At 36.2% G+C, this 27,382-nt stretch overlaps 2 protein-coding genes across 14 annotated transcripts; one reads left to right on the top strand and one right to left on the bottom strand.

Moving 5' to 3' along the window:
• The first annotated feature begins 1,926 nt into the window (after positions 1-1,926).
• Positions 1,927-20,104, top strand: HEN2 (RNA helicase, ATP-dependent, SK12/DOB1 protein). 13 transcript variants are annotated; one of them, XR_016041455.1, is made up of 19 exons: positions 1,927-2,023; positions 2,182-3,231; positions 3,537-3,911; positions 4,054-4,158; positions 4,331-4,399; positions 5,071-5,238; positions 5,322-5,393; positions 5,569-5,685; positions 6,030-6,254; positions 6,407-6,565; positions 16,863-16,952; positions 17,095-17,190; positions 18,026-18,179; positions 18,268-18,416; positions 18,546-18,641; positions 18,751-18,843; positions 19,127-19,224; positions 19,467-19,578; positions 19,800-20,104. XR_016041455.1 is itself a non-coding variant. In XM_088848031.1 (18 exons), the coding sequence occupies exons 2-17, from the start codon at positions 2,269-2,271 to the stop codon at positions 19,575-19,577; spliced, it is 2,982 nt and encodes a 993-aa protein (XP_088704157.1). In that variant the 5' UTR covers positions 1,927-2,023; positions 2,182-2,268; the 3' UTR covers position 19,578; positions 19,800-20,104. The 13 variants fall into 13 exon arrangements, 4 of the variants coding, with proteins under 4 accessions (XP_088704157.1, XP_020526909.2, XP_006850959.2 ...); XR_016041465.1 differs by lacking the exon at positions 19,127-19,224 and having other exon boundaries at positions 3,597-3,911; positions 6,030-6,293; XR_016041459.1 differs by lacking the exon at positions 19,127-19,224 and having other exon boundaries at positions 6,030-6,293.
• A 2,812-nt stretch (positions 20,105-22,916) lies between these two features.
• LOC18440759 (gamma-glutamylcyclotransferase 2-1) lies at positions 22,917-26,434 on the bottom strand. The gene is made up of 9 exons (XM_088848070.1): positions 26,165-26,434; positions 24,930-25,065; positions 24,749-24,825; positions 24,592-24,648; positions 24,435-24,491; positions 24,220-24,263; positions 24,032-24,103; positions 23,803-23,882; positions 22,917-23,621 (listed from the first exon to the last, which is right to left on the bottom strand). The coding sequence occupies exons 2-9, from the start codon at positions 25,036-25,038 to the stop codon at positions 23,437-23,439; spliced, it is 681 nt and encodes a 226-aa protein (XP_088704196.1). The 5' UTR covers positions 25,039-25,065; positions 26,165-26,434; the 3' UTR covers positions 22,917-23,436.
• Positions 26,435-27,382: the final 948 nt, after the last annotated feature.

The raw sequence follows: 27,382 nt of genomic DNA, 5'->3' as shown, positions 1-27,382 counted from the left end.
ATGCACTTTTTCGCGTGGGAATATGATATGCCCAGCCAAGCCCAAATTGTATACATTCACTTCATACTTGAAGATTTCAAAAGTTTCAAAGGATCACTTATTCACAAATTCTCACTCATGGATCCCCATGATTGGGCCTACCTCAAGTTATATTCAAACTTGCTTCGCAAAATCTACAAATATTACACCTAATTATCTACTTTATATACAATAATAGGTGGTCGTGCAACCCGAATTCAAGGGAAGGGAGATCCCTTGAATGGATGGACCGGATTTCGCTAGTTAACGGCTATCCTATCCATGCATCGAATATCAATAAGGTGCCTCATTGCACTATAAAAGTGAGACGTACATCTGTATGCGCCCGTCTAGATACCCATAGATGTTTGTCCCCGGGAGATGACTCGTATAGGAGATGCATAACTCAAAATAGGCATATCATGTTATCGGCAGTTATGCTATTCGCAATATCTTGAATAAATATAAAATAGAATTAATGCAATAATTTTGCAAGCTGAAATTACCTTTTGGGTTTATTTGTACTTAGTGAGATTTGTATAAGGTTGCAACCGTACTTGTAGAAATAAGGTTGCAATATTATGCATCATCCATTTTAGTTGGATGATGTAGATTTGACACATATTTTTAAACAATATCAAAGTTGATGCATCTTTTAAGGTAATATTAAATCTATATCATCCAAATAAAATAGAAGGTATAGATTTTTGCAACCTACGTATTTCGCACTGTTGTAACCTTCAATAAACATTTTACAATTGCAAATGTTGATAAGGGATTGTATATTTTTACACCATTTGCTATTGATACAATGAGCTTACAACCAGCCTTAATAATCAGATATAAAATCTGATAGTTTCAAGTGTGTCATATAGTTCGAGAAATTTTATTTTGAGCTTTGTGCCCATTTAACGACACATCTCTTCCCGTAAAATTTCACATGTAATTGTCAAAAATATTTGTGATTTCCTTATACTAAAAATAATTTGTCATATCGTATATATTTCCCATCAAGAAAATGGGTGCGGTTGTATAAGGCCCCAATATTAAACAACCAAAGTAAGGTACATCTCCAAATCATGTCAAAGAATAATTTTTCATTGCCATAAACTATTGTGCTGGCCTGGAAATCTATTTTCCAAGCTACCTAGTGAAATTTAAAGTTCCAAAAGTGGTACATAACGGGCAACTCCACAAACATGTGAAAATCTTAAAACTGAACACTCGAGATGATGCATTATAAGACACGTAAATTTCAAGACTTTAAATCCTCTTTTATATGGATACATCTTGAGGTCAAGATGATTAATTATAAGATTATTAGCATGTAGATAACATTTTTTTATGGATTTTTTAGATGTGATTTACACCGTGTATAAACTTTTTCTCAAGAAATTTTACTTAAAAAAGATTTTGGAATAGTATCCTGTCCTGATGGGTGAAAGGGTGCACAAGCACCCTTCCAATGATTTAGATTTAGTCCCATATTTTGTTTTTATTTTTTAGTTAAATAAGGTATGTATTTGAATTTTCAGGTGTAGATATATTTTATTAATATAATTATATAAAAATAATTAAAAATTAAATTAAATAGAAAAATGATAAAATATCCCTAATTTTTTTGACCAATATTTTTTATTGAAAATAATTTATTATTTCTATTTAGTTTTAATTAAAAAATGAACCTCCCAATTTATATTAATATTATTTTTAAATAAAAATCTCAAGATAAAATCAAAATTCATTTTTGGCTCTCGAATGAGGTTGGGTTCAATATGAAGTTACGAACCATTAAGACGCAATACCAACCCGATTTTTTTTTGAGGGCGTGCATGACATTAAGTAGAAAAACAAGGGTATTTATAGACCCTCTGTGGCTTTTCTTCTTGCATTCTGAGTGAAAAATCTGTCGTCCTGCGGTTAGTATGACGAAACCCTAAGAAAGCTATTTTTTTTTGGAAGTTCAGCAGGGAGACCAACCCTAATTTCGCCGTCTCAGTTGCAGGTAAGCAAGCGTGAACTCTCAGACTCCATTAATTATTTATTTTGGTCATCCCACCTCTTTTTTCTTTACCGTCTTCCTCATTGTACCTGCAACCCTAGATTTTACATGCCTATTAATTGACCCACCTCTCTCTCTAACTTTTTTTTTTTTTTGTCAAGTCTCTCTCTCTTAATTCTTCAGCTTCAGCTCAGTTGGCAAAAACACTTTTTACTCATTGAAAAATTCCAGTTCTCTCTCTCTCTCTCATGGAGGAATCTCCAATACCTGGAAAACGAAAAGCAGAGGATGATCCTGAAGCCCCCAAAAGCGAAACTGAATCAGACCCAAAGCGCAGAAACATTTCACGTTCATGTGTCCATGAAGTTGCAGTCCCTTCTGGTTACTCTTCGACCACAGATGAATCCATTCATGGGACCCTCTCTAGCCCCTTTTTCAAAGGGGAAATGGCAAAGACCTACCCATTTACCCTAGACCCATTTCAACAAGTATCCATTGCCTGTTTAGAGAGAAATGAATCAGTTTTAGTTTCAGCTCACACATCAGCTGGTAAAACAGCAATTGCAGAGTATGCGATTGCCATGGCATTTAGAGAGAGACAAAGGGTTATTTATACTTCTCCATTAAAGGCATTGAGTAACCAAAAGTACAGAGAACTAGCCCAAGAGTTCTCTGATGTTGGGTTGATGACTGGAGATGTCACCCTCTCACCCAATGCCAGTTGTTTGGTTATGACCACTGAAATTCTAAGGGGAATGCTTTATCGGGGTTCCGAGGTTTTAAAGGAAGTGGCTTGGGTTATTTTTGATGAAATTCACTATATGAAGGATAGAGAGAGGGGGGTGGTTTGGGAAGAGAGTATAATATTTCTTCCTCCTGCTATAAAGATGGTTTTTCTATCAGCTACCATGTCTAATGCCACTGAGTTTGCAGAGTGGATATGTAAGCTACATAAGCAGCCTTGCCATGTGGTTTACACTGATTTTAGGCCCACCCCACTTCAACATTACGTGTTTCCTATGGGTGGGTCGGGTCTTTATCTCATTGTTGATGAGAAAGAACAGTTTAAGGAAGATAATTATTTGAAATTGCAAGATACTTTTGCGAAGAAGAAGACAGTAGCTGACGGTAACAACAACTGGAAAGGTGGAGGGAGGATAGCTAAAGGGGGCTCAGCTTCAGGGGATTCTGACATCTATAAGATTGTGAAGGTATGTGAAAGTTTAACTTTAACTTTCCTCGTTCACGTGCCTTTAATTTGGTAATTCTTATCTTGTGGTCAGTCAATGTGTTTTATTTGCTTTATTCATGAGAAATGATCATGTGGAAGGTTCCTTGTATTTAGTTGGGGGGAGTTCCCTACCCATTTGTCGGTTTAGATATTTAATAGGTGATAGAATGGTCGTTATTTGGTGAGATAGTGTAACTGCTATTCCTCCACCTCTGAGATCTTTAATCCAGTGGGCCACATACAGGGACACCTACCTGATCATTTCTTTTTCATCTGCCTCTGTAGGGACCATGGTGCATATGCATATTATTTGTAGTTGACTTCGCAATGATACTTTTTTCTCAGATGATCATGGAGCGCAAATTTCAGCCAGTAATTATTTTCAGTTTTAGTCGAAGAGAATGTGAGCAACATGCTTTGGCTATGTCCAAACTTGATTTTAACAGCCAAGAGGATAAGGATGTTGTGGAACAAGTTTTTAGAAATGCAATACAATGCCTTAGTGAGGAGGATAGAAGTTTACCTGCAATTGAACTCATGTTGCCACTTCTCCAACGAGGCATTGCGGTGCATCACTCAGGTCTTCTTCCTATAATTAAAGAATTGGTGGAGCTTCTCTTTCAAGAGGGACTTGTGAAAGCTCTTTTTGCTACGGAGACTGTACGTAATCATTGATATGCATGTGAATTTGTCATGGGTTTTATATGTTGTTATTTTTTAGATGGACATGGTTCAGTTGATCCTTAATTTGTATACAGTTTCACTACTGATTGTGGTATCTGGGCATTGATATGTATTATAGTTTGCCATGGGTTTGAACATGCCTGCGAAAACTGTTGTCTTCACATCGGTCAAGAAATGGGATGGTGATAGTCATCGATATATTGGTTCTGGTGAATATATACAGGTTAGTATTTAATTTTTCTTTTTGTTTGTTATTTTCATTTTCATAATTAGGCTATGAATGTTTAATGACGGGAAAATGTGAATCATGTCATTGTATCTGTTTAGTTTTGGTACATTCTCACCCCTTCTTCAAAAATAAATTATAGCAACTCTTTTTGACTGTGATTTTATAGATGAGTGGCAGAGCTGGACGTCGTGGGAAGGATGAACGTGGTATTTGTATCATCATGATCGATGAGCAGGTGTGTTGTGGCTGTTGATATCTTCCTTATATTGGTTCTTGCATCCCACCCTGTACTTTTGTGCAGGTTTATTGTTAGAATTCTTAAGTTAATTTAGGGGGCATGTGTCTTACACCCCATTGTACATTGGATATGTCTTACACCCCATTGTACAGTTTATTAAAGCTGACAATTATCCGAGTCTCCTTGGATCAAAGATCCTGCTTTGTCATTTTTTCAGGGACTTGAACGAATCAGTCTTCTGACTTGTCCAAGTTGGACCACTGACTTGAGCCAGGGACCTTGGCTGGTCTCAACTCTAGTCCCAGTTTTAAAATCACTATTCCTAACTTTCCTCCATGATGTTTTCCATTTTCCAAAAAAATCATGCATTATAAAGCTGGGCAACGCCATTGAGAGGATGCTTTAAAGTTATGGGAGTTTTGGAGTGAACTCTCATTTATGTCCGCACATAAATTGGTAGATTTGCTGTGCCTTCACAGCTGATTTTCATAAGTTTATATTAATATTTTTTTGAACTTACATTGTACATATTACACACTATCTAACCTTTTAGCTTTACGTAAGTGATGATTCTTTGTATATTTGTGTATGTATTGTTTTTGAAATTGTCTACACAGTGGTTTAGCTTGGTTATATATTTGTCAATTCCCTATCTGTTTCCTGGGCAGATGGAAATGAATACTCTCAAAGACATGGTTCTTGGAAAGCCTGCACCTCTAGTCAGTACTTTCAGGCTGAGTTACTACTCTATTCTGAACTTAATGAGCCGTGCTGAGGGTCAATTTACTGCTGAGCATGTGATCAAGAACTCCTTTCACCAGTTTCAGTATGAGAAGGTACCAATGCAACTTTTTTATGCTCTGTTTCTTAGTCTGACTTGTGGAGAAGCAGCAATGTGTTTGTCCATTGTAATTTACAGACATTGCCAGATATTGGACAAAGAGTTTCCAGCCTGGAGAAAGAAGCTAGTATGCTTGATGAATCTGGGGAGGTAAGATATCTCGAATGACTTTCTTGAATATTGCAGCCTGTATGATGTCCATTCATGCATTTATTGTACCATTGAATGTGCTGTGCTTTTCTTGTACAAATGAATGAGACATCATTATAAATTGATCCATTTTTTTTTTTTAAAAATAGTAAATGCTTTTTCAATTTTTTTGTAGGCTGATGTAGCAGAGTACCATAAGCTGAGACTAGATATTGCTCAACTTGAGAAGAAGATGATGTCGGAAATAACTAGACCTGAAAGGGTTCTATGTTTTCTTCTTCCTGGTAGGCTGGTAAGTTCCAGTGTAATTATTTTATTGAATTTTGAGGTATGAGGAGTTCCTCTCTTATTTTCATTTTTCTGTTTCAAGCATATTGCTATTAACTTGTTCTGGTACTGCAGATTTATTATATATGTTTCTTATTTTCATATTGCAAAGAACATTCGTTTCTTCGTATTGTTATGGGGGTTTGCTACTATTTTGATTGTGATCATTTATTGAATGTATTGTCCGAATTATATGGCTTCTATGTGTAAGGTTTTTACAGTCTCATTGAATTCTTCAATTTCTATGGTTTATTATTTTCTATTGCTAGTTTAATTTAATTCGTATGACTGTTCTTTGCACCTTTGCAGATTAAGGTTAGAGATGGTGGAACTGATTGGGGATGGGGTGTGGTAGTTAATGTGGTAAAAAAGCCACCTGTGTCATCAGCATCGGTGCCTTCTGCACTAGCCTCTATGCGCTCCACTAGTTATATAGTGGACACTTTGCTACATTGTGCATCTGGTTTAAGTGCTAATGGTTCTCGCCCAAAGCCATTACCTCCTAGTCCTGGAGAAAAGGGTGAAATGCACGTGGTGAGTTGAAGCTCATGGGAAGCAACACTTTTAAGCAGGGTCAGTGTGTATGTATTTTCAGCTAGGCAATTGAGGTTTAAGCAACGTGTGTTGGTGAAGTAAAATTGCATGGATTAACTAATGTGAATTTTGTTGAATATTGGTTTTTGTAGGTTCCTGTCCAATTGGGTTTAGTTTGTGCTTTGAGCTCCATTAGAGTATCTATCCCCTCTGATCTTCGACCAATAGAGGCAAGACAAAGTATATTGTTGGCAGTGCAGGAGCTGGGAACACGATTTCCCAAAGGCCTTCCTAAGCTTGATCCGATTAAGGTATGGATTTATATTGTAAAATTAAGATGTATTAAAGTTCTTTTTTTTTGTATCTTAAGATGTATTAAAGTTGCATGTGAAGTTCGGAATTATTGTCATGTTTTATCATCAATTTTACTTTCACTTGAAAACTTAACCATTATGAGTTCTCATACGTTTATATTGATGTGTGTGTGTTGGTGGGAGAGAGAGAGAGAGAGAGAACTCGTCGAGTTCGACTCATATGGACTTGAGTTACTCGGGCTTAGTTGTGTTACTCAGACTTGGCAGCCTGTGGAGTCTGGAGGAAAACCTTGGGAACTTGCTGAGTCTCACTAGTTCCAAGTTTTTTGTTGTCTAGTTTCTTGGGACTCGGTTGAGTTCATTGGAGGACTTGGCTGAGTTGGGCTCGAGACCCTTGCAAGTCCTAATTCCAGTCCATGGTTTAAAACATTGGTGTGGACTTATTATTTTTGGCAAAATACCTCCTTGGAAGGATTTTCTCGATCTGAAATTTCTGGGATCCACCTAGAATCACTGAATGAGCTTTTTCGTAAAGGGCGATTTGGAGTTCTTGAACACTCAAGTTGGTGGGCTTTGTTAAATATTAGGATGTTACTTCTTCAGGTTAATGTCAAATGCATATTTTTTTAAATTTTTTTTTGAGGTTATTCGTTTAAATCTCTAAAATATGGGGTCTTAAAGATACTCCTAATTAGAATTTTCGAAAGGGAGTGAATGTAAGATATGCTCACGCAAGAGATTACACATACACAGATGTGTGTAAGTATGTTTGTGTATGCATTTATTTATGTGTTTATTTGTATTTATGTATTTATGTATATACATATATAGGTATAGACCCATATTTGTGTGTGTGTACACAAGAAAAACATTTTGTCAGCCCAAGCATTGATGCAATAGTATACACCCTTGGCCTAGATTCAATTTGGGCTGATAGGAGGACCACAATCATGTTTCATCATTGAATTTGTTTTCTTTTTCTACGAATACAAATTACTTGAAATTTGGGTGTCCATTTTTGAAAATAGGCATTCATAATAAGAATAGAAAAATATTTTATAAAAAGTAAATTGACCAAAATACCTGTGAAATGAATAGGGTTATTCAGGTCAATTTATTTTTAATGAATTTTATTTGTTATATTTTTATTAGGTGCTCCTTCATGAGAAGACTGGACATTTCAAATTTCAGGTGATCTGAATTCGTATAAAAAAATTATAATTCAAATAGGAATCTCAGTCGTGATCGGCAATTGGCTCAAATTAAATCTAGGCCATTGGGCATATAAAAGTTACTCCCTTATATATGTGTGTGTGTATGTAGGTTTTGGATGAACATAAGACTGTTTACTTTTGGCACAAGATGGTCACAATCACTTTTAGTTGTCAAATGTGAAATCCGGTGGCTAGGGGGTATCACAAAGTTCGAGAAATATCTTTACTGGATTTCGAACCATTAATTACATATATTCTCAGCTTGCCTATTTTCAAATCTAACAGCTAAGGGTGATTGTGACCTTTTTGTACCAAAGGTAACTGGTTAGAACATACTTGCTCATACATACACGTAAACGCTTATGCACACAAAGAAAACTACATAATGCTTTGAGTGCTTTCTACAGTAAAACCTTATTGCTCTTTGCCTTCCGATCTTGATTGGAGAATAATTTTATTTTCTTATGTACACTTGGATTGAGCACAATTTTTATGCGTTTATAGTTCTCATAATGCACCTATAAAAAATAGAAAACAACTTTAAAAAACTAAATGACTAAATACCCCAAGAACTAGTTCAATTTATTTTGATAAATTTAATTTTTAATATTTTTATTGGTGGACCGTGCGCTCTGCATGTTATCTTGTGTTAAATTTTAGAAGGTAAAAATTAAATTCAAATAGTGTTACACTCTTTTAATTGCCAAATCAAGATTGAATGATCAAGAGTGATTGCGTTTCATTGCAGAATAATGATTAAAGCGTTCTCACTCTTTTAATTGCCAAATCAAGATCGAATGGTCATGAGTGATAGCGTTTCATTGCAGAATAATGATGAAAGCGTTATGTGTGTGTGTGTGTATAGAGCAATGATCCAATGCAACGGTTGTATCATAGTATAATGCAACGACACTTCTAGAAAACTATGTTTGTGGTATTTGTATGACCCCAAATTTTGTACACTCTCTTCATCTCAATAATCAATCCTCCCCCCCTTTCCAAGAAAAAAGTTATATTTGAACCCTAGATATGGTCAAAATGAGTCCCCTCCAAAAACGAATCTAGACAATTCATTTTGTGAATTTCAAAATCTTAGCCTTTATAAACTAAAAATCATTGTTTTTATTTTTTAACATTGCTCATCTAATGATAATAAAGCCATCCAAAAAAATTGGAAATGAAAAAATCCTTCTAATGCCTAGATATAAGCATCTCACCAAAATGAACGGCTTATGTTAATTGGGCTAAAAAAATACTTTCTAAGTTGTGTTTTCAATTTTTTATTTTTTTGTGATTGTTCATTCGAATGAAAAGAGTGTATTTCAAAAATTAGATCAAACAAATGGCCATAAGATGGTTTTTTAGGATTGTTGCATTATATTACTATACAACGGTTGCATGAAATCATTGCCCATATATATATATATATATATATATATATATAGAGAGAGAGAGAGAGAGAGAGAGAGAGAGAGAGAGAGAGAGAGAGAGAGAGAGAGAGAGAGAGAGAGTCTGTATATATACATATGCTCGGTATATATAAGGTTGCACCCTTACTTGTAGAAGTAATGTTGCGGTGTTTTACGATGTCTATTTTAGTTGGGTGTTGTAGATTTGACATGTCTTTTAAGATAATTTCAATATTTTAGTTGTCTTAAAAGACGTGCAAAATTTATATCATCTAACTGAAATGGGTAACATCATAAATTACTGCAGCCTTTACTTCTACAAGTAATACACACACATATATTTGTTGGTTTTGTTAGGTTTCTCAAGTATGGTGTAGTCTTTAGACCTACTCAACACTTTTGGATACTTCATGCCCCTACTCTTCAATATAGGCAACTTTTGTCTATGGGTATTTAAGGTAGTTTATCAGTGCTAATGTAAAACATTTTGTAATTGCAAAAACTTCTTTAACTATTGAATGGGATCACATCACCCACTTGAGATATTGCGAAATCATCTACATAGGGTGTGATATCACTCACATGGAGCGTTGATTATCCTTTCAACTAAGAAAATGCTATTGTCCTTTTTGGAAAATATTATTTTATTTTCAGTAGTAACATAAAACATCATTACCAAAGTAGTTATTGTATTAAAAGGCGGGTATTAAGTGTTTGGTGAATGTTGAGCATGTTAATGGAATACTTTGAAGGGGAGTAGCCTAATGACAGCTATACATATATGACCAATTGAAACATTAAATAGGGGCTTGTGAAAAGGGCTTGTGAAAAGGAAGGGTGAACTCAAAATATAAAACATGGCCATGCTTATGGAGACCAGTGAGACTACCTTGCAAGATGAATCTTGTTTTTCATGTAGTGCTATAACGTCATCTGGCCTAGCTGTTCCAGTTCATGTCCCCTTCCTTACGGCATGCTCCACTCCCTAGAATTTGTTAGGTTAGTTTGGCCTACTACTTTTGTTGTGTATTCCATTAACTTTCTAAACATTCATTAGATATCTAATAACCTTTTAATACAAAAACTTTTTGAGTAAAGACATTTCCATTAGTGAGGGCTAGAATAGATATTTTTGAAAAAGAATAATGATAGTTTGCTAGTTAAAAAGTAATTGACGCTCCATATCAATGATCGCAATCTAATTCCTTTGTGGATGATGTCTCATCTCATATTGGTGACGATGATGTCATTTTCAATGATACTTAGAAAGAGTGTGCTTGTTTTGTGGAAGCTGCCACCTCCAGAAGCCGCGGCTTCCCCAATTGTACACTTCTCATGTTTGTTACACGAGAAGTGCGATGCTGTTTTGGGAGCCGCTGCTTCCAACGATTTCAAAAACAATGTTAAATGATATTGATTTGGGGAAGCCGTGGCTTCCATTCTACCCCCTAGAAGCCACAAGTTTTGGAGTTGGTGGAAAAGGCTACTTGGCTAGTTGCAGTTTTTGGTGTTGGTGGAAGAGGCTGTCGTGGTGGAAGAGGCAGGCTTCCAAAGTAACCTCTTCCACTACCTCTTGAAGCCCCAACTTTCATGGGGTAGCATGGAAGCCGCGACTTCCCCAAATCAGTGACATTTAATGTTGGTTTGGCAGATGCTGGAAGCAGTGACTTCCAAAACGGTGTCACACTTCCTGCGTAACAAACGCGGAAAGTGCTACAGTTGTGGAATTTGGGGCTTCTGGAAGCTGCGGCTTTCATAAAGCAAACACGCTCTTAGTGCATTGGTCTTTACTAAAAATTGTTACTTTATCTATGTTTAATTAACTTAAAATACCTCTAGAGGAAAAGTTACTTATATTGTATTGTAAGCATTCGTGTTCAAAAATATTGAATAGGTTTTGCGAATACACTATAGTGAAAGTAGCTTAACAAAATCCTATTTAGAATTTTTCTTTTCTTGCTTCATTACACTTGGAGTGAAATTACCTTCTTGTGATCTGTCCTTGTCATCCCCTTCCCCTTGTTGAACTCCACCATACCTCCTTAGATTGATTGACTATCCCTTTCCCATTCATGAAGAATCAAGATGGAGAGTTATGCTCAACCAGCAGCCTCCAATTTCCATGAGTAATCTGTATTTTTCTTGATGGTGTCCATCAATAAGAGTTGTGATTGTGGACGAGGTAGAGGGGGATCTGCAACGTTTACATGAAAAAGGGCATACCATATACAGATGTTTCATGTTGCAAGAAGTTGAAACAGAGGAAAGAAATAGTTACTTGGGTGAGTAATGGGGAGAACATGATGTATTTGATGCTTCACTAACCATTTTTGTATGACCCTACCTCTATGCTATAAATCAAAATTTTTATCTCCCAATGGAGTTGTAAGAAGCAGGGAGTGGTTGTAAGACCTTCGTATGGAGAGGAAGCAAAGTAATCTTAGGCAATCAATCTTTTTTTTTGTTGGACATTTTGCTTACACCTCTTGACAAAGGCATATTTCTAGAATTTCGATTTTTCTCATCCTTGTTATGACTATGATATATCAAATCATTTAATGTACATATTCTTCCATACAAGTAGTCTTTTTTATAGGAGTATTTTAGCCAAGATAACAAAGGCTAAAGTAGAAATTTTTGGTAAGGACAAAAGCATTCCTTTGCTATCGTGGGAAATGACATCATCCATATGGGATGTGATATCATACGCATGGGCTGAGGTCTCTTTTATGTTGAGCATTAATTGCATTTCAACAACTAGTAAAATGCCATCATACCTTTTTAGAAATGGGCTAAAATTTCTATAAAGGGAAAATTTCTCTGTACACCTTGTTTAGGGAAGCTATTTCTCAAGAGACCTAAGGTTTCAAAACCTTTCTTGCAGCTTAGAGATTCAAACTATTGTATCTTCTAACCCCTGGACTTAAATAGCCCATTTAACTACACATTCTTGACTCAAACAAAATGTTAAATGACACCTCTTTCTATTTGAAAAGAGGTTTTGGAGAAAGAAAGTGAGCGAGAGAGGTTTTGGAGAAAGAGAGGTTTAAGAGAGAGACGTCTTGGAGAAAGAGAGAGGTTTAAGAGAGGGAGAAAAGTTTTGGAAAAAGAGAGGTTTAAGAGAGAGAGAGGCATATAGATCGAAGGGAGAGACGTTTAGATAGAATGGATACAAATAGAAAGAGATGTCATTTAACATTTTGTTTGGGTCAAGAATGTGTGGTCAAAGGGGTTTATTTGGGTCCATGGTTTGAATCCTTATGTTACCAGAAAGGTTTTGAAACCTTGGATCTCTTGAGAAATGGTTTTCCAAAACAAAGTGTATGGAGAAATTTTCCCTTTTATAAATGAGGAGATATAGTTGTTGGGTTGTGTCCCCTAACACATCTACTGTCCATTTATAGTGAAGGTAAAGGTTGCGTCCGAAAATTGAGATTCGGATCTGACCTTTACCGCCTATTGTAAATGGACAATGGATGTGTTGGGGGATGTAGTCGAATAACTGTATCCACTAACACCAAGCACTTCTTAAGAAATATCTAGCTACCCTTCACTAATGACAAAAATTGTTCTTAGTCGAAACGTTTGGTGTCAAAAGATTTGAGTATGTTCATATCCAATGAATGTTGAGTAGGTTGAGGGAATGCTCTATGAAGGGGTAGCTTAACAAAACCAAAACAAGTGGATAGAAGCTGAACAAAATCAGTGTTACCTAGACACTTTGCCTAGACTTGGTTTTGCGTGGTGACATGTGTCAATACTTAAAGACGTGTCGAAAATTGTACACATGTGGTCGATGCTTCGACAGTGTTTCATGGACACTGAGACGTGTTGGTATTTAGTACATGTCGGGATGTCTTGTACACAGAGCAAACTTCTTGGCATGACTATGCAAATAGTATTGTGAGTAGAATTATTGTGTGTTTGTGTGTACAATTTCTTTCTTTTGTGTATAAGCTACAACAGCATAGTGGTAGAACTCATGGAGTACAAAGACGATTTTGACGCGGATATTGTTGTGATATACAATTTCTTAATGTTTTGCACATAAGTTAATATAGCATATCGGTAGAATGTGCATAGTGTTTGAGCAAGAGGTTGCAGGTTAAACCTGCTGCTTGGCAACTATTTTATTTGAATAAGATAATGTTTGTATTATATATGACGTAATATCCTCTTGTGGCACTAAAAGTGGCAGGGTATTAGAGCTTAGCCTTCTTGCCTAGGATGTCTTAGGTTCATATTTGCTGCTAGATGACTTATTCATTCTAAATAAGATGGTGTTCTGTTATAGATAATTTAATATCCTCTTGGTACACTAGAGCCAAAAGTGGCGGAGTGGTAGGGCATACCGTACTTGTACATGAGGTTCAGTTTTCAAATTCCCTCAGTAACACGCCTTCTACACCCTGCATTTATTAAAAATAAAATTTAAATTGAAAGAAGAAATTTGTTAAAAAAAGGTTACTTTACTAGGACCAATTATGAGTTCACACCACCACATGATCTGTCATACTCTAATTGTAATAAAATGCAAAGCACTTAATAAAAAGTGGTGACGTAATTCGACATGTACGGTCGGTGTGTTCTCAAGTGTGAACAAGTGGTAACAAGCGACAACAAGCCAAAGGCAAGGTTTTTAGGTAACACTGCACTCGACCATACGGCTCAGGTGCCATAGTCACTGTTTAGAACCTAGATATATTTTTTATAAAGGTGTTTGACATTTTATTACCACAGAATGGCAAAGTCACATAGTAGAGTGAACTAATGTTTGATATATTGAAGTTCTGGGCAAATTACCTGTTTTTGGATCTTAATTTTAAATGTTTTTGCTCAAGTTCTTTTAATGCAAAACTCTTGCCTTTTAATTCAAAACGTTCTTTTTAGTGAGGAGACTTTTTGTCATTAGTGAGGGGTATATATATATTTGAGGAAGAGAATGACATTTCATTAGTTGTTGAAAAACAATTAATTCTCCAACCAAGTGATGTGTCACGTTTTATATATGTTGTCAATGTGGGTGTTGTCTTTTTCTACAATAGTTAGTAAATGCTTTTATCTCGGCAAAAAATTTATTCTTTGGTGTTGATTAAATACCTAAAATGCCCCTAATAAACAAATTTCTTGTATAAAGAATAACCTTGCCAAGCACCAAAAAATGTTGAGTAGGTTTTGTTAAGGCATCATAAAGGAAGTGGCTTAAAATCCTCTACACGCACTAGTCCACAGTTGATGTGATGCACTGGCAGCAAATTATTTATACTTTTCCATATTTGATATTTAAAAATTTTTAAAATAAAATTTGTGATTTTAAATATTGAAATGAAAATTGCTCCTTTATTTTTATTGAAAATAGAAAATGAAGGTAATTTGATATATTGAGTAATTTACTAGGAATATTTTTCATAAGAATACATTATTTTTCATATCCCTTGGTTTATGGTGGAAAGTGTTTCAAACAGTAAGGTTCCTTATTAAATAGAAAAAAATTGAGATATTTTCATTCTATTACTTTTAAAATAAAATTTGAAAGTTAAAAATTTATTGTAATTGTTTAATAGGAAACTATGATGAGCGAATCTGGCTGGAGAGAGAGCATGGCCCAAAATTCCATGCCTTTGATGCCCTCTGTGAATTGGTAAAATATCCTTAAATAATAATAATTCATTATACAAGATAAAGAAATCAAGAGTGTTATCATTATTTATGAATAGAAAATTAACAAATGAGAAAAATTATCTTTATCTTAATCCTACATGGATTTGTGTTCAGTCCAGCCAAATTTGTATTTTTATGCTTCAGTGATGTTGAATGGTTATCAATGCTGTCCTAATCCCCTCAAACTCTATTTTAAATAGGGAAAAAACATAAAATAAAGGGAAGTCTTAAATCCACTTGCAAGATGCACGTGTGTTGCATGCTTCTATTATTCTTATTCCCAACTCAACATGGGAGAATGATAAAAGACTTAGGCTGCAAGATGAGCATATAGTTACATCATGAGTTTTTGTCCCGAGTGATGGGCATCTTTTGCTTGATCTGTACAGAAATTCAAATGTCTTTCTGCTACTGTAAAATTAAATATCTTTGCTATGCCTTACTTTACAATGTTAAACTTTTTTTTTTGGCAGTTTACATTGTTTCATCAATGTTGTAAAAATGGATGCATATATGTGTAAATAAATAAAGGAAGCAAAATTGGGGCTCAAAAAATACACACTTTGCAAGGTTGTTGGGTCTTGGGTTTATACAAGAGTCTATTTGGTGAAACACGAAATGAGAGTCAGCTAAATGATTGGTCTGTCTCCAAATGTGTTTTAAAGAAACACTAGAGATGAGTAGATTCATAAATTTGGCCTAAACTTTGGTCTAGTCTCCAGGGGTTTGGTGCTGCCTTGAAGTTCCGAATTGTAACGCTAGCCGAGTGCCATGTGATCATTAGCAAGTTGCCCCATACCTTGTCAAAAGTGTCGAGGCCTATTAAGAGGGCTGTTGCTTCTGCTTGAGAGGCATCTGAGAACACCTGGGATTTTCTGAAAGCACCCCCTACTCCATGCTGCCCTGGATTGCAAGGGATGAAGAGGTGGTTAATGGACACTGTGGCATCCTTGCATATGATACACCTGTTGGGTATAAGAGTTGTTGGTGTTGTATATGGTCTATGGTTAGAGCTTTATCGGAGGTACCCAGCCAATTGAAAGCTTTTTACCGTGGAGGAGATAACGTGGAGCATGTTCTACGTGCATTTGAGGGGGGTCAATAAGGGCTTTATAAAGAGGTTGGAATGGGTAAGGGCCTTATAAAAGGAATAAACCAAGAAAATACTCATTCCCGGGCTCCAGATTACCATGTACTTTCTTTTAATTTGAGGGAGAGAAAATCTGCAGTGTCAGTAGCATGGATCGGAGATCAGTGTTCTCTTCCTTTTTTTACGTTAAATTGAAATTGAGGTGTCCATATAGTCCCACCAGCCAAATTCTCCATGATTATTGAGATAAGAGCATCGGGATCAGTTCATCGGATGCAACATGGGATAGTCTGGGCTGGGGTATATGTGGTCCACAGTGGTCATGCCTATCCAAATGTCTCTCCAAAGTCTTGTTTGGTTTTTTATCCTAAAAAATCATTTGCGTTTGTGGAAATCGGAGAAGACTTAATCGATCCCTTTCCAAGCCCCAAGTAATTTCTGGTGGAGGTTATTGGGCCTTTGATTAGGAATCCTGTTGATTCTGTGCCATATCTATGAGCTATGACATTGCACCACAGCTAGTTCCTGGTGGTAGACTGGTAGGCAAAACGCCGCCACCACTTTCGGAGTATGCACTATTAGCTTCTTTTGGATGTTTGATTTCTAGCCCCCTTTATGTTAAAATGTTAAGTGACTTACTATGTTATTGTATCATAATATCCAAGAGTTTAGAGGTTGTTAATTATTTAGTTATTACGAATAGTTGCTGTTATTCTCAAAAAAAATAGTTGCTATTGGACCACTGTGTACTGCTTGAGAAGTGAAATGAATGGCTTCTAGATATCCATTTTGTATTAGTACTATCTTGCCTCATTGGTAATACTGTTTTCTTGTCCTTTTTCCTTTTGGGGGTTTCATGCCTAAATTTCAATTCGCTCTTCTGATTGTATGCTCTCATCCACTTTATCATCATTTGTCAGGATATGGGCATACAGGACCCAGAGTTTGTTGAATTGGTCAACAAAATTGAGGGACTAGAACAGAAGTTAGTTGCTCATCCGCTTCATAAGGTACTCCTGTTATTATCAGTGCTTGATGAAAATTTCCATGCTTCGTAGTTTTAAGTTTTCTTTTTTTCTCCTGCTGGCTTTTGATCGTCGGTTCTTATTACTTGAAGTGATTGCGCGTACTAAGATATGCATATTTTTATAGTCCATTCAAGACGAGAAACATTTCAAGACTTTCCAAAGGAAAGCACAGGTGAATCATGAGATTCAGCAACTCAAATCTAAGATGCGGGATTCGCAGGTAATTTTAGTTTTTTGTTGGTATCTTTAAATGGACTCGTTCTATGATTGGCCATCTGTTTACTGGTTATCAAATATAATACCATTTGAAACTCTAAAGCAGGATCCTGAACAGCTCTTTAATCAGGTGATTGACTTTCCTTGGGATTTCTAAACATGGTGTGGAATATCTGGATTGTCCTGGATTAAAATTATCTAGTTATGGAAGGTTTATTGTTTCATAGTCAAATTGTATTCTTGTGTTGTCCTGAACCCTGGATCATGCCCTTACAGAATGGGGGCTGAGTGAGTCATTGTCGTGGCATAAGTTATCAAACTTTGAGATTAGCAAATAAACACGTATAATATGAAGTTTTACTTGGATATTCTTGGTGTTTTACTCCCTTTCTTCTAACCATGAAGCAACTATGATGTGGAACGTGTATGCTGAAGGAAATTTCAAAAAAAAAGAAACGATACTGTATGCTGAAGGATCGAATGTTTTTTCCTTGGGGATTCTCTCTAGTCTTTGTGTACTGGTTTTAATTTTATCAAAAATTGCCCACGATTAATTATGAAATACTAGGAAAAAGATTGTAATACCATGATCTTGCAACTTGCAATCAAACATGTCTAGAATTGCTCTCTGACGATTTTATGTCACATGTTTTGTTGACAGTTGAATTTGGTTTCTTCTTATGGCTTTGAAAATATTGGGTTTTATGATATTTTTAGGAGGCTTGGATGATGATGATAATGTTACTTTTGGGCAGTTACAGCATGTTGAGTTTGAAAAAAAAATAGTTCCATTTTCTTCCATGTTTATGGGCTTGTAATGATTTGCCTCCTTTGATCAGATCCAAAAATTCAGAGATGAGTTGAGAAATCGTGCACGGGTGTTAAAGAGGCTTGGCCATATTGATGCTGATGGTGTTGTTCAACTGAAGGGTCGGGCTGCCTGCTTGATAGATACTGGTGATGAACTGCTTGTTACCGAGCTAATGTTCAATGGTAAGTTTAATAACTTAATGTTAACAAGCTCTTGAAGATATGTTTGCTGTTTAAGTTTTATTTACAGATTGACATAATGCTTGCTTAGGTACATTTAACGAACTTGACCATCATCAAGTTGTGGCTTTGGCTAGCTGCTTCATTCCTGGGGATAAATCTAGTGAGCAGATACATTTGAGAACTGAGCTTGCAAAGCCATTACAACAGCTTCAAGACAGCGCAAGAAGAATTGCTGAGGTTTATTGACGTGATGATATGGGTTTTCATGTTTCTTAAAACGCAATAATTTGGGTTCTCATTTATCTCGTAAATTTTTTAAAATTAATTGTAATATGAATGGTTGTGACTTTATTGAATGCAATGCAGATTCAACGTGAATGCAAGTTGGAAGTGAACGTGGACGAGTACGTGGAATCAACTGTACGGCCATATTTGATGGATGTTATCTACTGTTGGTCCATGGTTAGTAAGAATCATAATTAATAAGGTTATGATGTGGATCTACTCCTTTTATGTTTTCATGTAGTCGTTTCCTTTTGTCTCTCAAACCACCATGCTTACTACTTTATAGGGTGCAACTTTTTCTGAGGTGATTGAAATGACTGATATTTTTGAGGGGAGCATTATCAGATTGGCGAGGAGATTGGATGAGTTTTTGAACCAGGTGATTTTGATCAATTTCAGTTTTTTATTCTTGTAAATAAATGCATTAAAACTGCACAGTACTTGCTATGTATCTTCGGAAGCAAATGTATGTGCTTTAGATGGACTGGAGCACATCATTAGAAGCATGCCTTTTTTTAATCTCCAAACCATCCACCAGAATATTTTAAATGCTCAAAAGTGCATTAAATTGAACATATTCTTACTAAACTACACTTGCTGATCATTGCCAATCACCATTTATCTTTGGTACGAGGATGTTGCAATTACTTGATATCTGACAGCTTGGGGTATATCACAAAGTTTGAAAAGTTATCTTTGGGACTTCGAGCGTGGTTTATAGCACATCTCAGCTGCCAGATTTCACATCCTAGGACCCAAAGTAATTGTTACCTTGTACCAAACTTATTGTATACTTTCCATTTGTAATTCTGCAAACTGGCGGTATTTCTAAGCTACAATTTATGAATAGTGGTGACGGTAGAGGATAGGTTTTCATAGTCCAACGTCTCTAGTTCCATGTAACCTTGTCAAATTTTTTTTTATGAATATTGGTGATTTTGTAGCTTCTATTGAAATGAAGATATGTAAAGTTTAAGTGGTGGTCGATTTCTATTGGTGCAGTTGAAAGATGCAGCTCATGCTGTGGGGGAGGTGGACCTAGAGAACAAGTTTGCAGCTGGTAGCCAAAGCCTTAGGCGTGGCATCATCTTTGCCAACTCTCTTTACCTGTAAGGTTGTGTTCATTCCCATGCACGGTTTCTCCATTTCATTATCTGTTTGCCTCTCTAGTTTTCAATCTCAATGGAGAAATATATTGTACGGAAATAAGCCTTCATTTATGAATAGTTAGTTATCAAAAGAAGAAAGAAGCCTTCATCTTTATCCCATGTACTTCTATTTGGCTCATACTCTATAAAGGGAATTTTTTCTGTGTTTTTGTTTCTTTCACCATAGGTGTTTCCAGTCTGTGTGTGACAGACACATGAGTTGTTTTGCTCTCTCTAAGGAAGTGAAAAGCAGAAAAAAGGATGGGAAAAAAAATAGGTGAGGTTGGATTCTTTTTTTTTGGGGGGGGGCCCGGGGCCGGCGCGCCTTTGGGTTTTCTGGGTGTCAAACAATGGTGTATTTGTGACTAGGTCAAACAATGGTGTATATGTGACTAGGCTAAAGCTCGAGTTAACCAAGATGTCAAAATGAACCAATGGGAAGTGGCCCTGAGCTCGAAAAATATAAAAGCTCAAGTTCTTATTTTCTCCTTTTATCCTCTCTTTCTCTCGCTTTAGGTTAACAACTAAGTGATTGATGGAAAATAGATTTGGAGGTTCATTTTTCCATGGACTGTAATGGGGAACAGATTTGGCCACCTATCATTTTCTAATCAGCTAATTTTTGGTTGAAGCCCTAAGCAATCAAATCAAATCAAAGCACACTTCGAAAATTCACTAGAAGAGGTTTTTCGATATCTTGACTTTGAGATGTGTAGATGTGAATAAAAATGGATTTCAAGTTTGAAAAATAGTGCACCTTGTAATGCATTATCTGGGCCATCAATTTTCAATATTTTCACGTGTATATAGATTTGTTTGATGTATACTATTTATTTAAGCTTTAAATTTTATAATTAGAGATGAAAATAAATTTTCAGGCCATTACAAAGATTTTTGCCACGGGAAATTCATCTTTGAATGCTATTCAGAGTTACACGTTGCTTTGGTTGTTTATGGCCTCAACCTTGTACCAACCGCACCTTTTTACTGCTCTTGAGGGAGCTCCCTTAGGTAAATATTAGGCTCAAACTTTGGGGATGTAATATCTTGTCTTCAACTTAGTACCAACTTCAAAATAATAAAAAAAAAAAATAGAAAAGAAATTATAGCGCACTTTATATGCCTGAATAACGGGTTATGATTGAACGGAGACCGTCCAACATTGGGTTGCCCTGGAAGTCAGAGCAAGTGTTTAATTTGTTAAGATTCAAAATTTTCAGAAAATGATATCAAAGTTTCTGGTTGAATAAATCCTCCCAGTAGCTCTTTTATGAGTAAATGTACGAGTGTGGACTATGGTATTTGTACCCTTAGCTTGTTACCTTGTAGTTGTGTTGCCCAACTTTTTTAACATTCAAATTGGCTGTTGTCGTTTTCAATCAAGGATCGTCTGTGATTTATTAAACCTAATAGCCAAATACGCCCAACTATCATTCGCCAAAGTTGTATGGGTTTTCCTAGTTAACTACCTTTATTGTTACTTCCACCCAATTTTGACGCTATTGTGTCATTTAGATCTGGTTTTTTGTCAGCTATTTTTTGTGCTTAATTTAACTGAATAGCCATATTGGTTTGGCCAAACTTTTCATCATCCAAATAGGGGAATAGGGTTGACAACCTCCATGGTGATGAACTTGAAGGGGCAAAAAGAAAAAAGGAAAGTTGCTCCTTAAAAAGTAGTTGAATTTGTAGTGTTCTTTGACCAATGCATTTCAATTCTTAAAGACCATCAAATCTGTGTTGTTAGCAAAAATATATTCTACTCCCGCCAATAAAACCCCAATTAAATTACTTTTAGTATCCCAAATATTGGAGATATAACCTTATAGATTAACCTCTATAGAAAATGAAGTATATGCAATTAAGCTCTTTATTTTTTATATAATGGTTTATAATCATCATTGACGATTAGATTTGAAACCTGATGGTTGTGGATGGGTCATTCTTTGGACACGAAGTCAAAACAAAATCTGTCAAATATTGTGGCATGTTTTCACTTATTGAATTTTATATCCAATAGCTGACTATGATATCTTTGTACAGAAAATAAATTGTCTTGTAGTAGAGAATCCCAATAGAAAATTTCTTAATTGTAACCTCTAAGCACTTAGAAAAATAATGTCTGAAGTGTTGGAAAATTGATATTTTATTTTTTCAAACTCATTTTTTTTTTCAAGAATAATCATCTAGTAATGCTTAGTTGTTTCCCAAAATTTCAGATTGACTTAGTGAAATGAAATAAATATGCTCCCGAGGGAGCATAAATAGTATGCATCCTCATGTTGTTAAAGCTCTGGGTTTCTAGTGATTTAGAATAGAAAAATGTTTTGATAGGGCTGCAGCGTTATCATCAAAATAAGTACCTCACCTTAAAACTCATTGAAAATAGTACGTTCTAACATCATAAAACCTTCAAATTAATTATCTTTGCCTTCACCATTATAGTTATGAAAAAAAAGAAAAAGAGGAGGATTTTAAATCCCAAAAATAGTGTACATTATAACAAATTATCTAGACCATCTATTTTGTTCTAAAAATAAATGTTCGTAGATCCACAAGATCTCTATATTTTTTGAACTTCAAACTTCATGAGACGGTGTTAAAAAGTGGATTTTAAAGTCATCATAAAGGTTTCTAATACCCAGAGAGAGAATTCGAGGTGAGGCTTTACTTAGTTTTCATAGAGCCTGGGGATACTGCTGCTGTAAGCGAATAGAACATGTCTCAGGTCTTAAGACCATATTCTTATCCTCCAAGTGGGGCGAATATGCAAGCAAGCAAGCAAGCTTTTTCTCGAATAAGACAAGAATTGATTGATGGGAAGTGTATCACACGCCAATGGTGTTTGGAACATGGAGGGACGGTGGAGATTTACCCTCCACATACCATATACAGCATGTTTCTACTACCATTGTTGTACCCTGGGAGATTTTGTGTGCATTACCATTTTCATCGATACCTACAGACCAGAAAGTGTTCCCATTTCCATTGGAACCGAGAGATCAGACTATTCCCATTTGCACGGAGATATATATTCCATTGAGACCACGATAATCCGGAGAGAGACTTCCATTGAAACCCAGAGAGTGCATTTAGAAAGATTTGAGGGATTGGAACCTGGAAATCAGTATTCACATTTCCGTTGCAACCGAGAGAGAGCCCATGAGATTCAGGGAGAGGGACGTGCATTGGAATTGGAATCCAGAGAGAGCATTCCCATTGAAATCTAGAGAGAGAGATCTCCTTGAGACCATGAGATCGAGAGAGAGAGAGAGAGAGAGAGAGAGAGAGAGAGAGAGAGAGATTGTTTCACATTGTGGTCCATTTCGCTCATTTGAGAACTTGTGCTTTGATACAAATTGAAAGCAGGGCAGGCAAAATTAAAGAATGCCTCGCCCTATCAGTATCCACTATAGAGACACCATACCACAAGAAATCCAAAAAAATACAGCATTTAACAATGACAAGGGCCAATAAAAATCACAAGTCCAACATCAAATTGACCTTGTTAAGTCAGCAAGATGATATTAAGAAATTGAAGGGAAAATAATAAAACAGTGATGAAGGCCACCCATGTATTTCTCTTTCATTTTAACCTTAAATGCAGAATTTCAGTCAGCAGATAAAAAAAAATGTGATCTCTCTCTCTCTCTCTTCTAAAATCATTCTCTCTGTCTAAGTTATTTTCTAACATCAATACCTCTCTTTAGCTTCTATTCTAACATCAATCTCTCACTCCCTCTATCTCCCTCCTAGTAATCTGTCTCAAAATATTGAGTCCAGTTTTTCTCTATATTTTAGTTGTTAAATTTTTTGTGTTGAGGTCAGGAATCAAGGATAAGGATCTTGGGGCTTTCAGGGATGGGTAGGTGGTGATGGATGTGAGTGAATTGAGGATTGATGGGTAGGTGGGTGCCAGTGGCTAAAGGAATTGGAATGCCTTTTGTCATCTTTCCCACCACTTTCCTCACCTCCCTTGCCAACTCTATTACCATGTCTTCCTCGTGACCTGTTTCACAACAACCCATCACTTCTCTCTCTAAAATTTCTTTCCTTCCGAAACAAAAGCTATAAAGAGAAAATAATCTCTCTCCTCTCAAATATCTTTTCTTTTTTTTTTTATAAAAAGAAAAAATCTTGAGAGAAAATAAATCTCTACCCCTTTCTATCTAGAGAGAGGAGGCTCATACCTATGTCAAACAAAGCCTTCTCCAACATGAACAGGTAGTCTCTGTTGTTTCCACAAGGACCAGATGCTGTTGCAATTTGACTGCAAATCCAAATAGGGAGAAGTGAGAAATTAAATACAGTAAATTTCTTTTGGAGATTTAATATATTTGTTTCATTAGGCCAGGTTTCAAAATTCGAATTGTCCTAACAGAAAAAAAAAAAAAATGATATGGAAATGCACCTACATACCTTGCCATCTCTTTCATCGGGGCTGGACCCAAGAAATATTTATTCTTTACCTTGTCTGGAGTCGATGTAAATCTGAGAGAAAACGAAAACTATTTATTTTAAATAAGAATCTAGAAAATTCTGAAAAAAAAAAAAATATTCCCATTTTTTAATTTGATTAGAAATAAAAAAGGGATCAGTGTTCATACACTAAGACTCCTGTCAAGGTTGGCTCCAATGCATCTCCTTCCTCCTGAATTCCCAAAAAAAGGAAAAAGATCTAAAAAAGGAAAAAGATCTAAAAAAGGAAAGACATGATCTAGCAAACGAAATTAGCAAAAAAATGTCCCCCAAAAAGAAAAACAATATAAAGAGTTTTTTTTTGCTTTTTTTTGGGATGGATTTTGAGGGCAAGCAATTCTACCTTGTAAAAATCAACAAAAGTCTTGCAGTCGTATTCACATTCTCTCCTCTCCAAATACTGCACCAAAAGAAATAGAATCCGCCATTAAGTTCTAGAGAGAGAGACACACACACTTTGGACATAAGGAAAGTATCTAACTAGAGAGAGAGAGACGTACCTCCAAGGCTGCTCTCTCCTTTTCAGGGCATCCTTTTACACAATATGCGACCCCCCACTGTGGAAAATTACATTTTTCATTGTATAAATCTATCAAAATATTTGAGGCCTAATAAGGAGGAATATTGATGCAAAAAGGGAAGGACTTAAAAACTTACGCATATCGCTCCTTTTGTGGTCTCTAAGGTGCAAGTTCTTGCTGGCCTTTCTGGTGTTCCTCTGTGATCTATGCAAGCTGAGAAATAAAAAGTCACTTATTACTATGATCAATACCTTTCTTTTCTTTGTTTTAGGAGAGAGAGAGAGAGAGAGAGAGAGAGAACGCAGATGAATGCTCACCAAGATCAAACACGCGCTTATAATCCTTGATGAATCCTACAATTTTCTCATCAAATATAAAGCCTGGGTTCCACACCAAAGAACCATAGCCGAAAACCCAAAGCACCATTTTCCTCCTTTTTCTTCTTCTCCCTCACTGCAACAAACCAAAACCACGATTATATATAGATTCAAATAAACACTGAAAACCACGCCCACATGGTTTGCGTTTTCACTAAGTATTCAGTACTACATTACAGCTAATTACTAAATAAATAAATGAATAAATAATTGCAGAAGATCAAATGTATTAGACGTGCTAGTAAACTAGTCCTCCCGAGTCGAATGACGACCTCGAGTTGATGTTAAGAACTCAGAGAATTGGGGTTGAATTGCTTGACTCTGGATCGATTATTTTTAAGGATGCAGTTTCTATAAGAAATAGGCCTTATCAAAATAAGGCAAAGCCTAGCTTGAAAAATCTCTAGGCTAGCACTAAAATCTATTTCCACTTCAGATTATGAAATTTGTGGCTTAAAAAACGGTAGAATGTTTCTTGTAGATCCCTAAACACTTAAAAAGGACGGAGTAGATAATATCTTATTATATACACTATTTTTAGGACTTGGAAATTTTTTTTTTTCACAATAATGTTGACGATGATTTAAACGTTTTCCGGCACTGAAACTAAAAATTCTTGAGGCTTTACTTCTTTCCGTAAAACCTTGGCCCTAATTTCAAATAAAGTCAGAGCACATTAACCATTTTCTATAAAACAAAGAATCAACTCGCTCCATCAAAGGACATTACTGGTTAATTTCTAAAGTTCACACCAGAAGGGCAAAGTGCAATATCTTCTTCCCTCTCTCCTTCTTAGAGGGAGAAACTCGCCTAAAAAAAAGTAGAATTGAGCTCTATCTCAAGTTCAGAAGAGAAAAAAAAAAAAAAAAAAGCTCTCTCCATGAAGTTCGTCCCAATCTTCAGAAAGATTATGGGGGCAAAAATGATATTACGAGATGAGGCAACTCAATATATGGCGAAATACAAGGGGGGATAGACATAGAGAGAGGATACATGTGTCCTTTGAAAAACCCACATTCATCATATACTATGTTTTTCTTGGTGTTTTACAAAATAGCAAAAAAATAAAAAAAGGGAGGGACATATAAATCATTAAATCTATCATCTTCTTCAAAAGCTCGAGCCCCCATTAAAAGCTTAGAGAGAGAGAGAGAGAGAGAGAGAGAGTCTCATACCAGAAGCAAAGAAATCAGAGGCACTCTGCTTCAATGAATCGCCTGATAACTGGAAGCCCAATCCAAAAATCGAGACGTACTAATGACCACTAGAAACAATTTCTCGAGATCTGAGTATCTCGCTCCACCTTCTCTTTGTTTCTCTCTCTAAAATGGAAACACCAAAAAGAAGGACAGCAAGGAGAAGCAAATAAAAGGCTGGTTAGAAAGAACGCTGGGATTTGCAGAAGATGTGAAAAAAGAGCTTCTCTGCAAAATCCCAACGCCTCTCTCTCTCTCTAAACTCTGGAGAAACGTGAACAAAGGGAGGCAGCTCCCTCGAGGATTTATAGGCGCCTTTTATTATTTTATTATTTTCGTAATTACTCGGTAAAGTTGGGCGTGCGATAGATTGTACGGACAAAATGGAAATTGGGCGATGTATGTATGTCATGGATGTTACAATGGTCATGCATCCATGGGCGATGTATTTATGTGAGATGTCATGGTAGTCATGCATCCGTGGGCGATGTATTTACGTGAGATGTCATGGTAGTCATGCATCCATGGGCGATGTATTTATGTGAGATGTCATGGTAGTCATGCATCCATGGGCGATGTATTTATGTGATATGTCATGGTAGTCATGCATCCATGGGCGATGTATTTATGTGAGATGTCATGGTAGTCATGCATCCGTGGCCATCTCAAATTCGTGGATGGAAACGCGTTTGGTGGCCCTCTTGGGCCGACCCACGCAATGGATCACGTGACTTGGGCCGGGCTCAGCAGGCTTTTTTTTATTTTGGTAATATTCTCTCCTCTTTTTTCTGTTTTTTACCTTGAATGGTCCGACCCAGGTCAGCTCGGGCACTGGGCCTGGTTTAGGCTAGGAACCTTCAGCATTTTTGACCTAGGGTTTTAAAATCCAATCCAGATTAGTGCAGCGGCGTCCAACCCATACATATATGCATTAGATTGCTGAAGTGGCTGGATCGGTTCGAATCGGCAAATAACGGAGAGAGTTGAGTAATTAGGAGAGAGAGAGAGAGCCGCCGTAGTCCTTAGAAGATCGTTTTAGCGATTAATAAATAACTGTTTGTTTCGGGTGGTATTTTATTATCATAAAGGCAAGAGGAGTTGTAAAAGGCCCACTCCACCAACCAAAAAGATTTCCAATAAACGAAACTTCAGATCTTATACGCGCTTCTCTCTTGTGTGGTTCCCTGCATTAGAGCG

The sequence above is a fragment of the Amborella trichopoda genome, chromosome 1 (genome assembly GCF_054954075.1).
Source record: "Amborella trichopoda isolate Santa Cruz 75 chromosome 1, AtrichopodaSantaCruz75HAP2 v2.0, whole genome shotgun sequence".
In the NCBI taxonomy this organism is placed as follows: domain Eukaryota; kingdom Viridiplantae; phylum Streptophyta; class Magnoliopsida; order Amborellales; family Amborellaceae; genus Amborella; species Amborella trichopoda.
The sequence above is the reverse complement of the archived record's forward strand: the minus strand, read 5'-3'. Positions and strand labels throughout refer to the sequence as shown.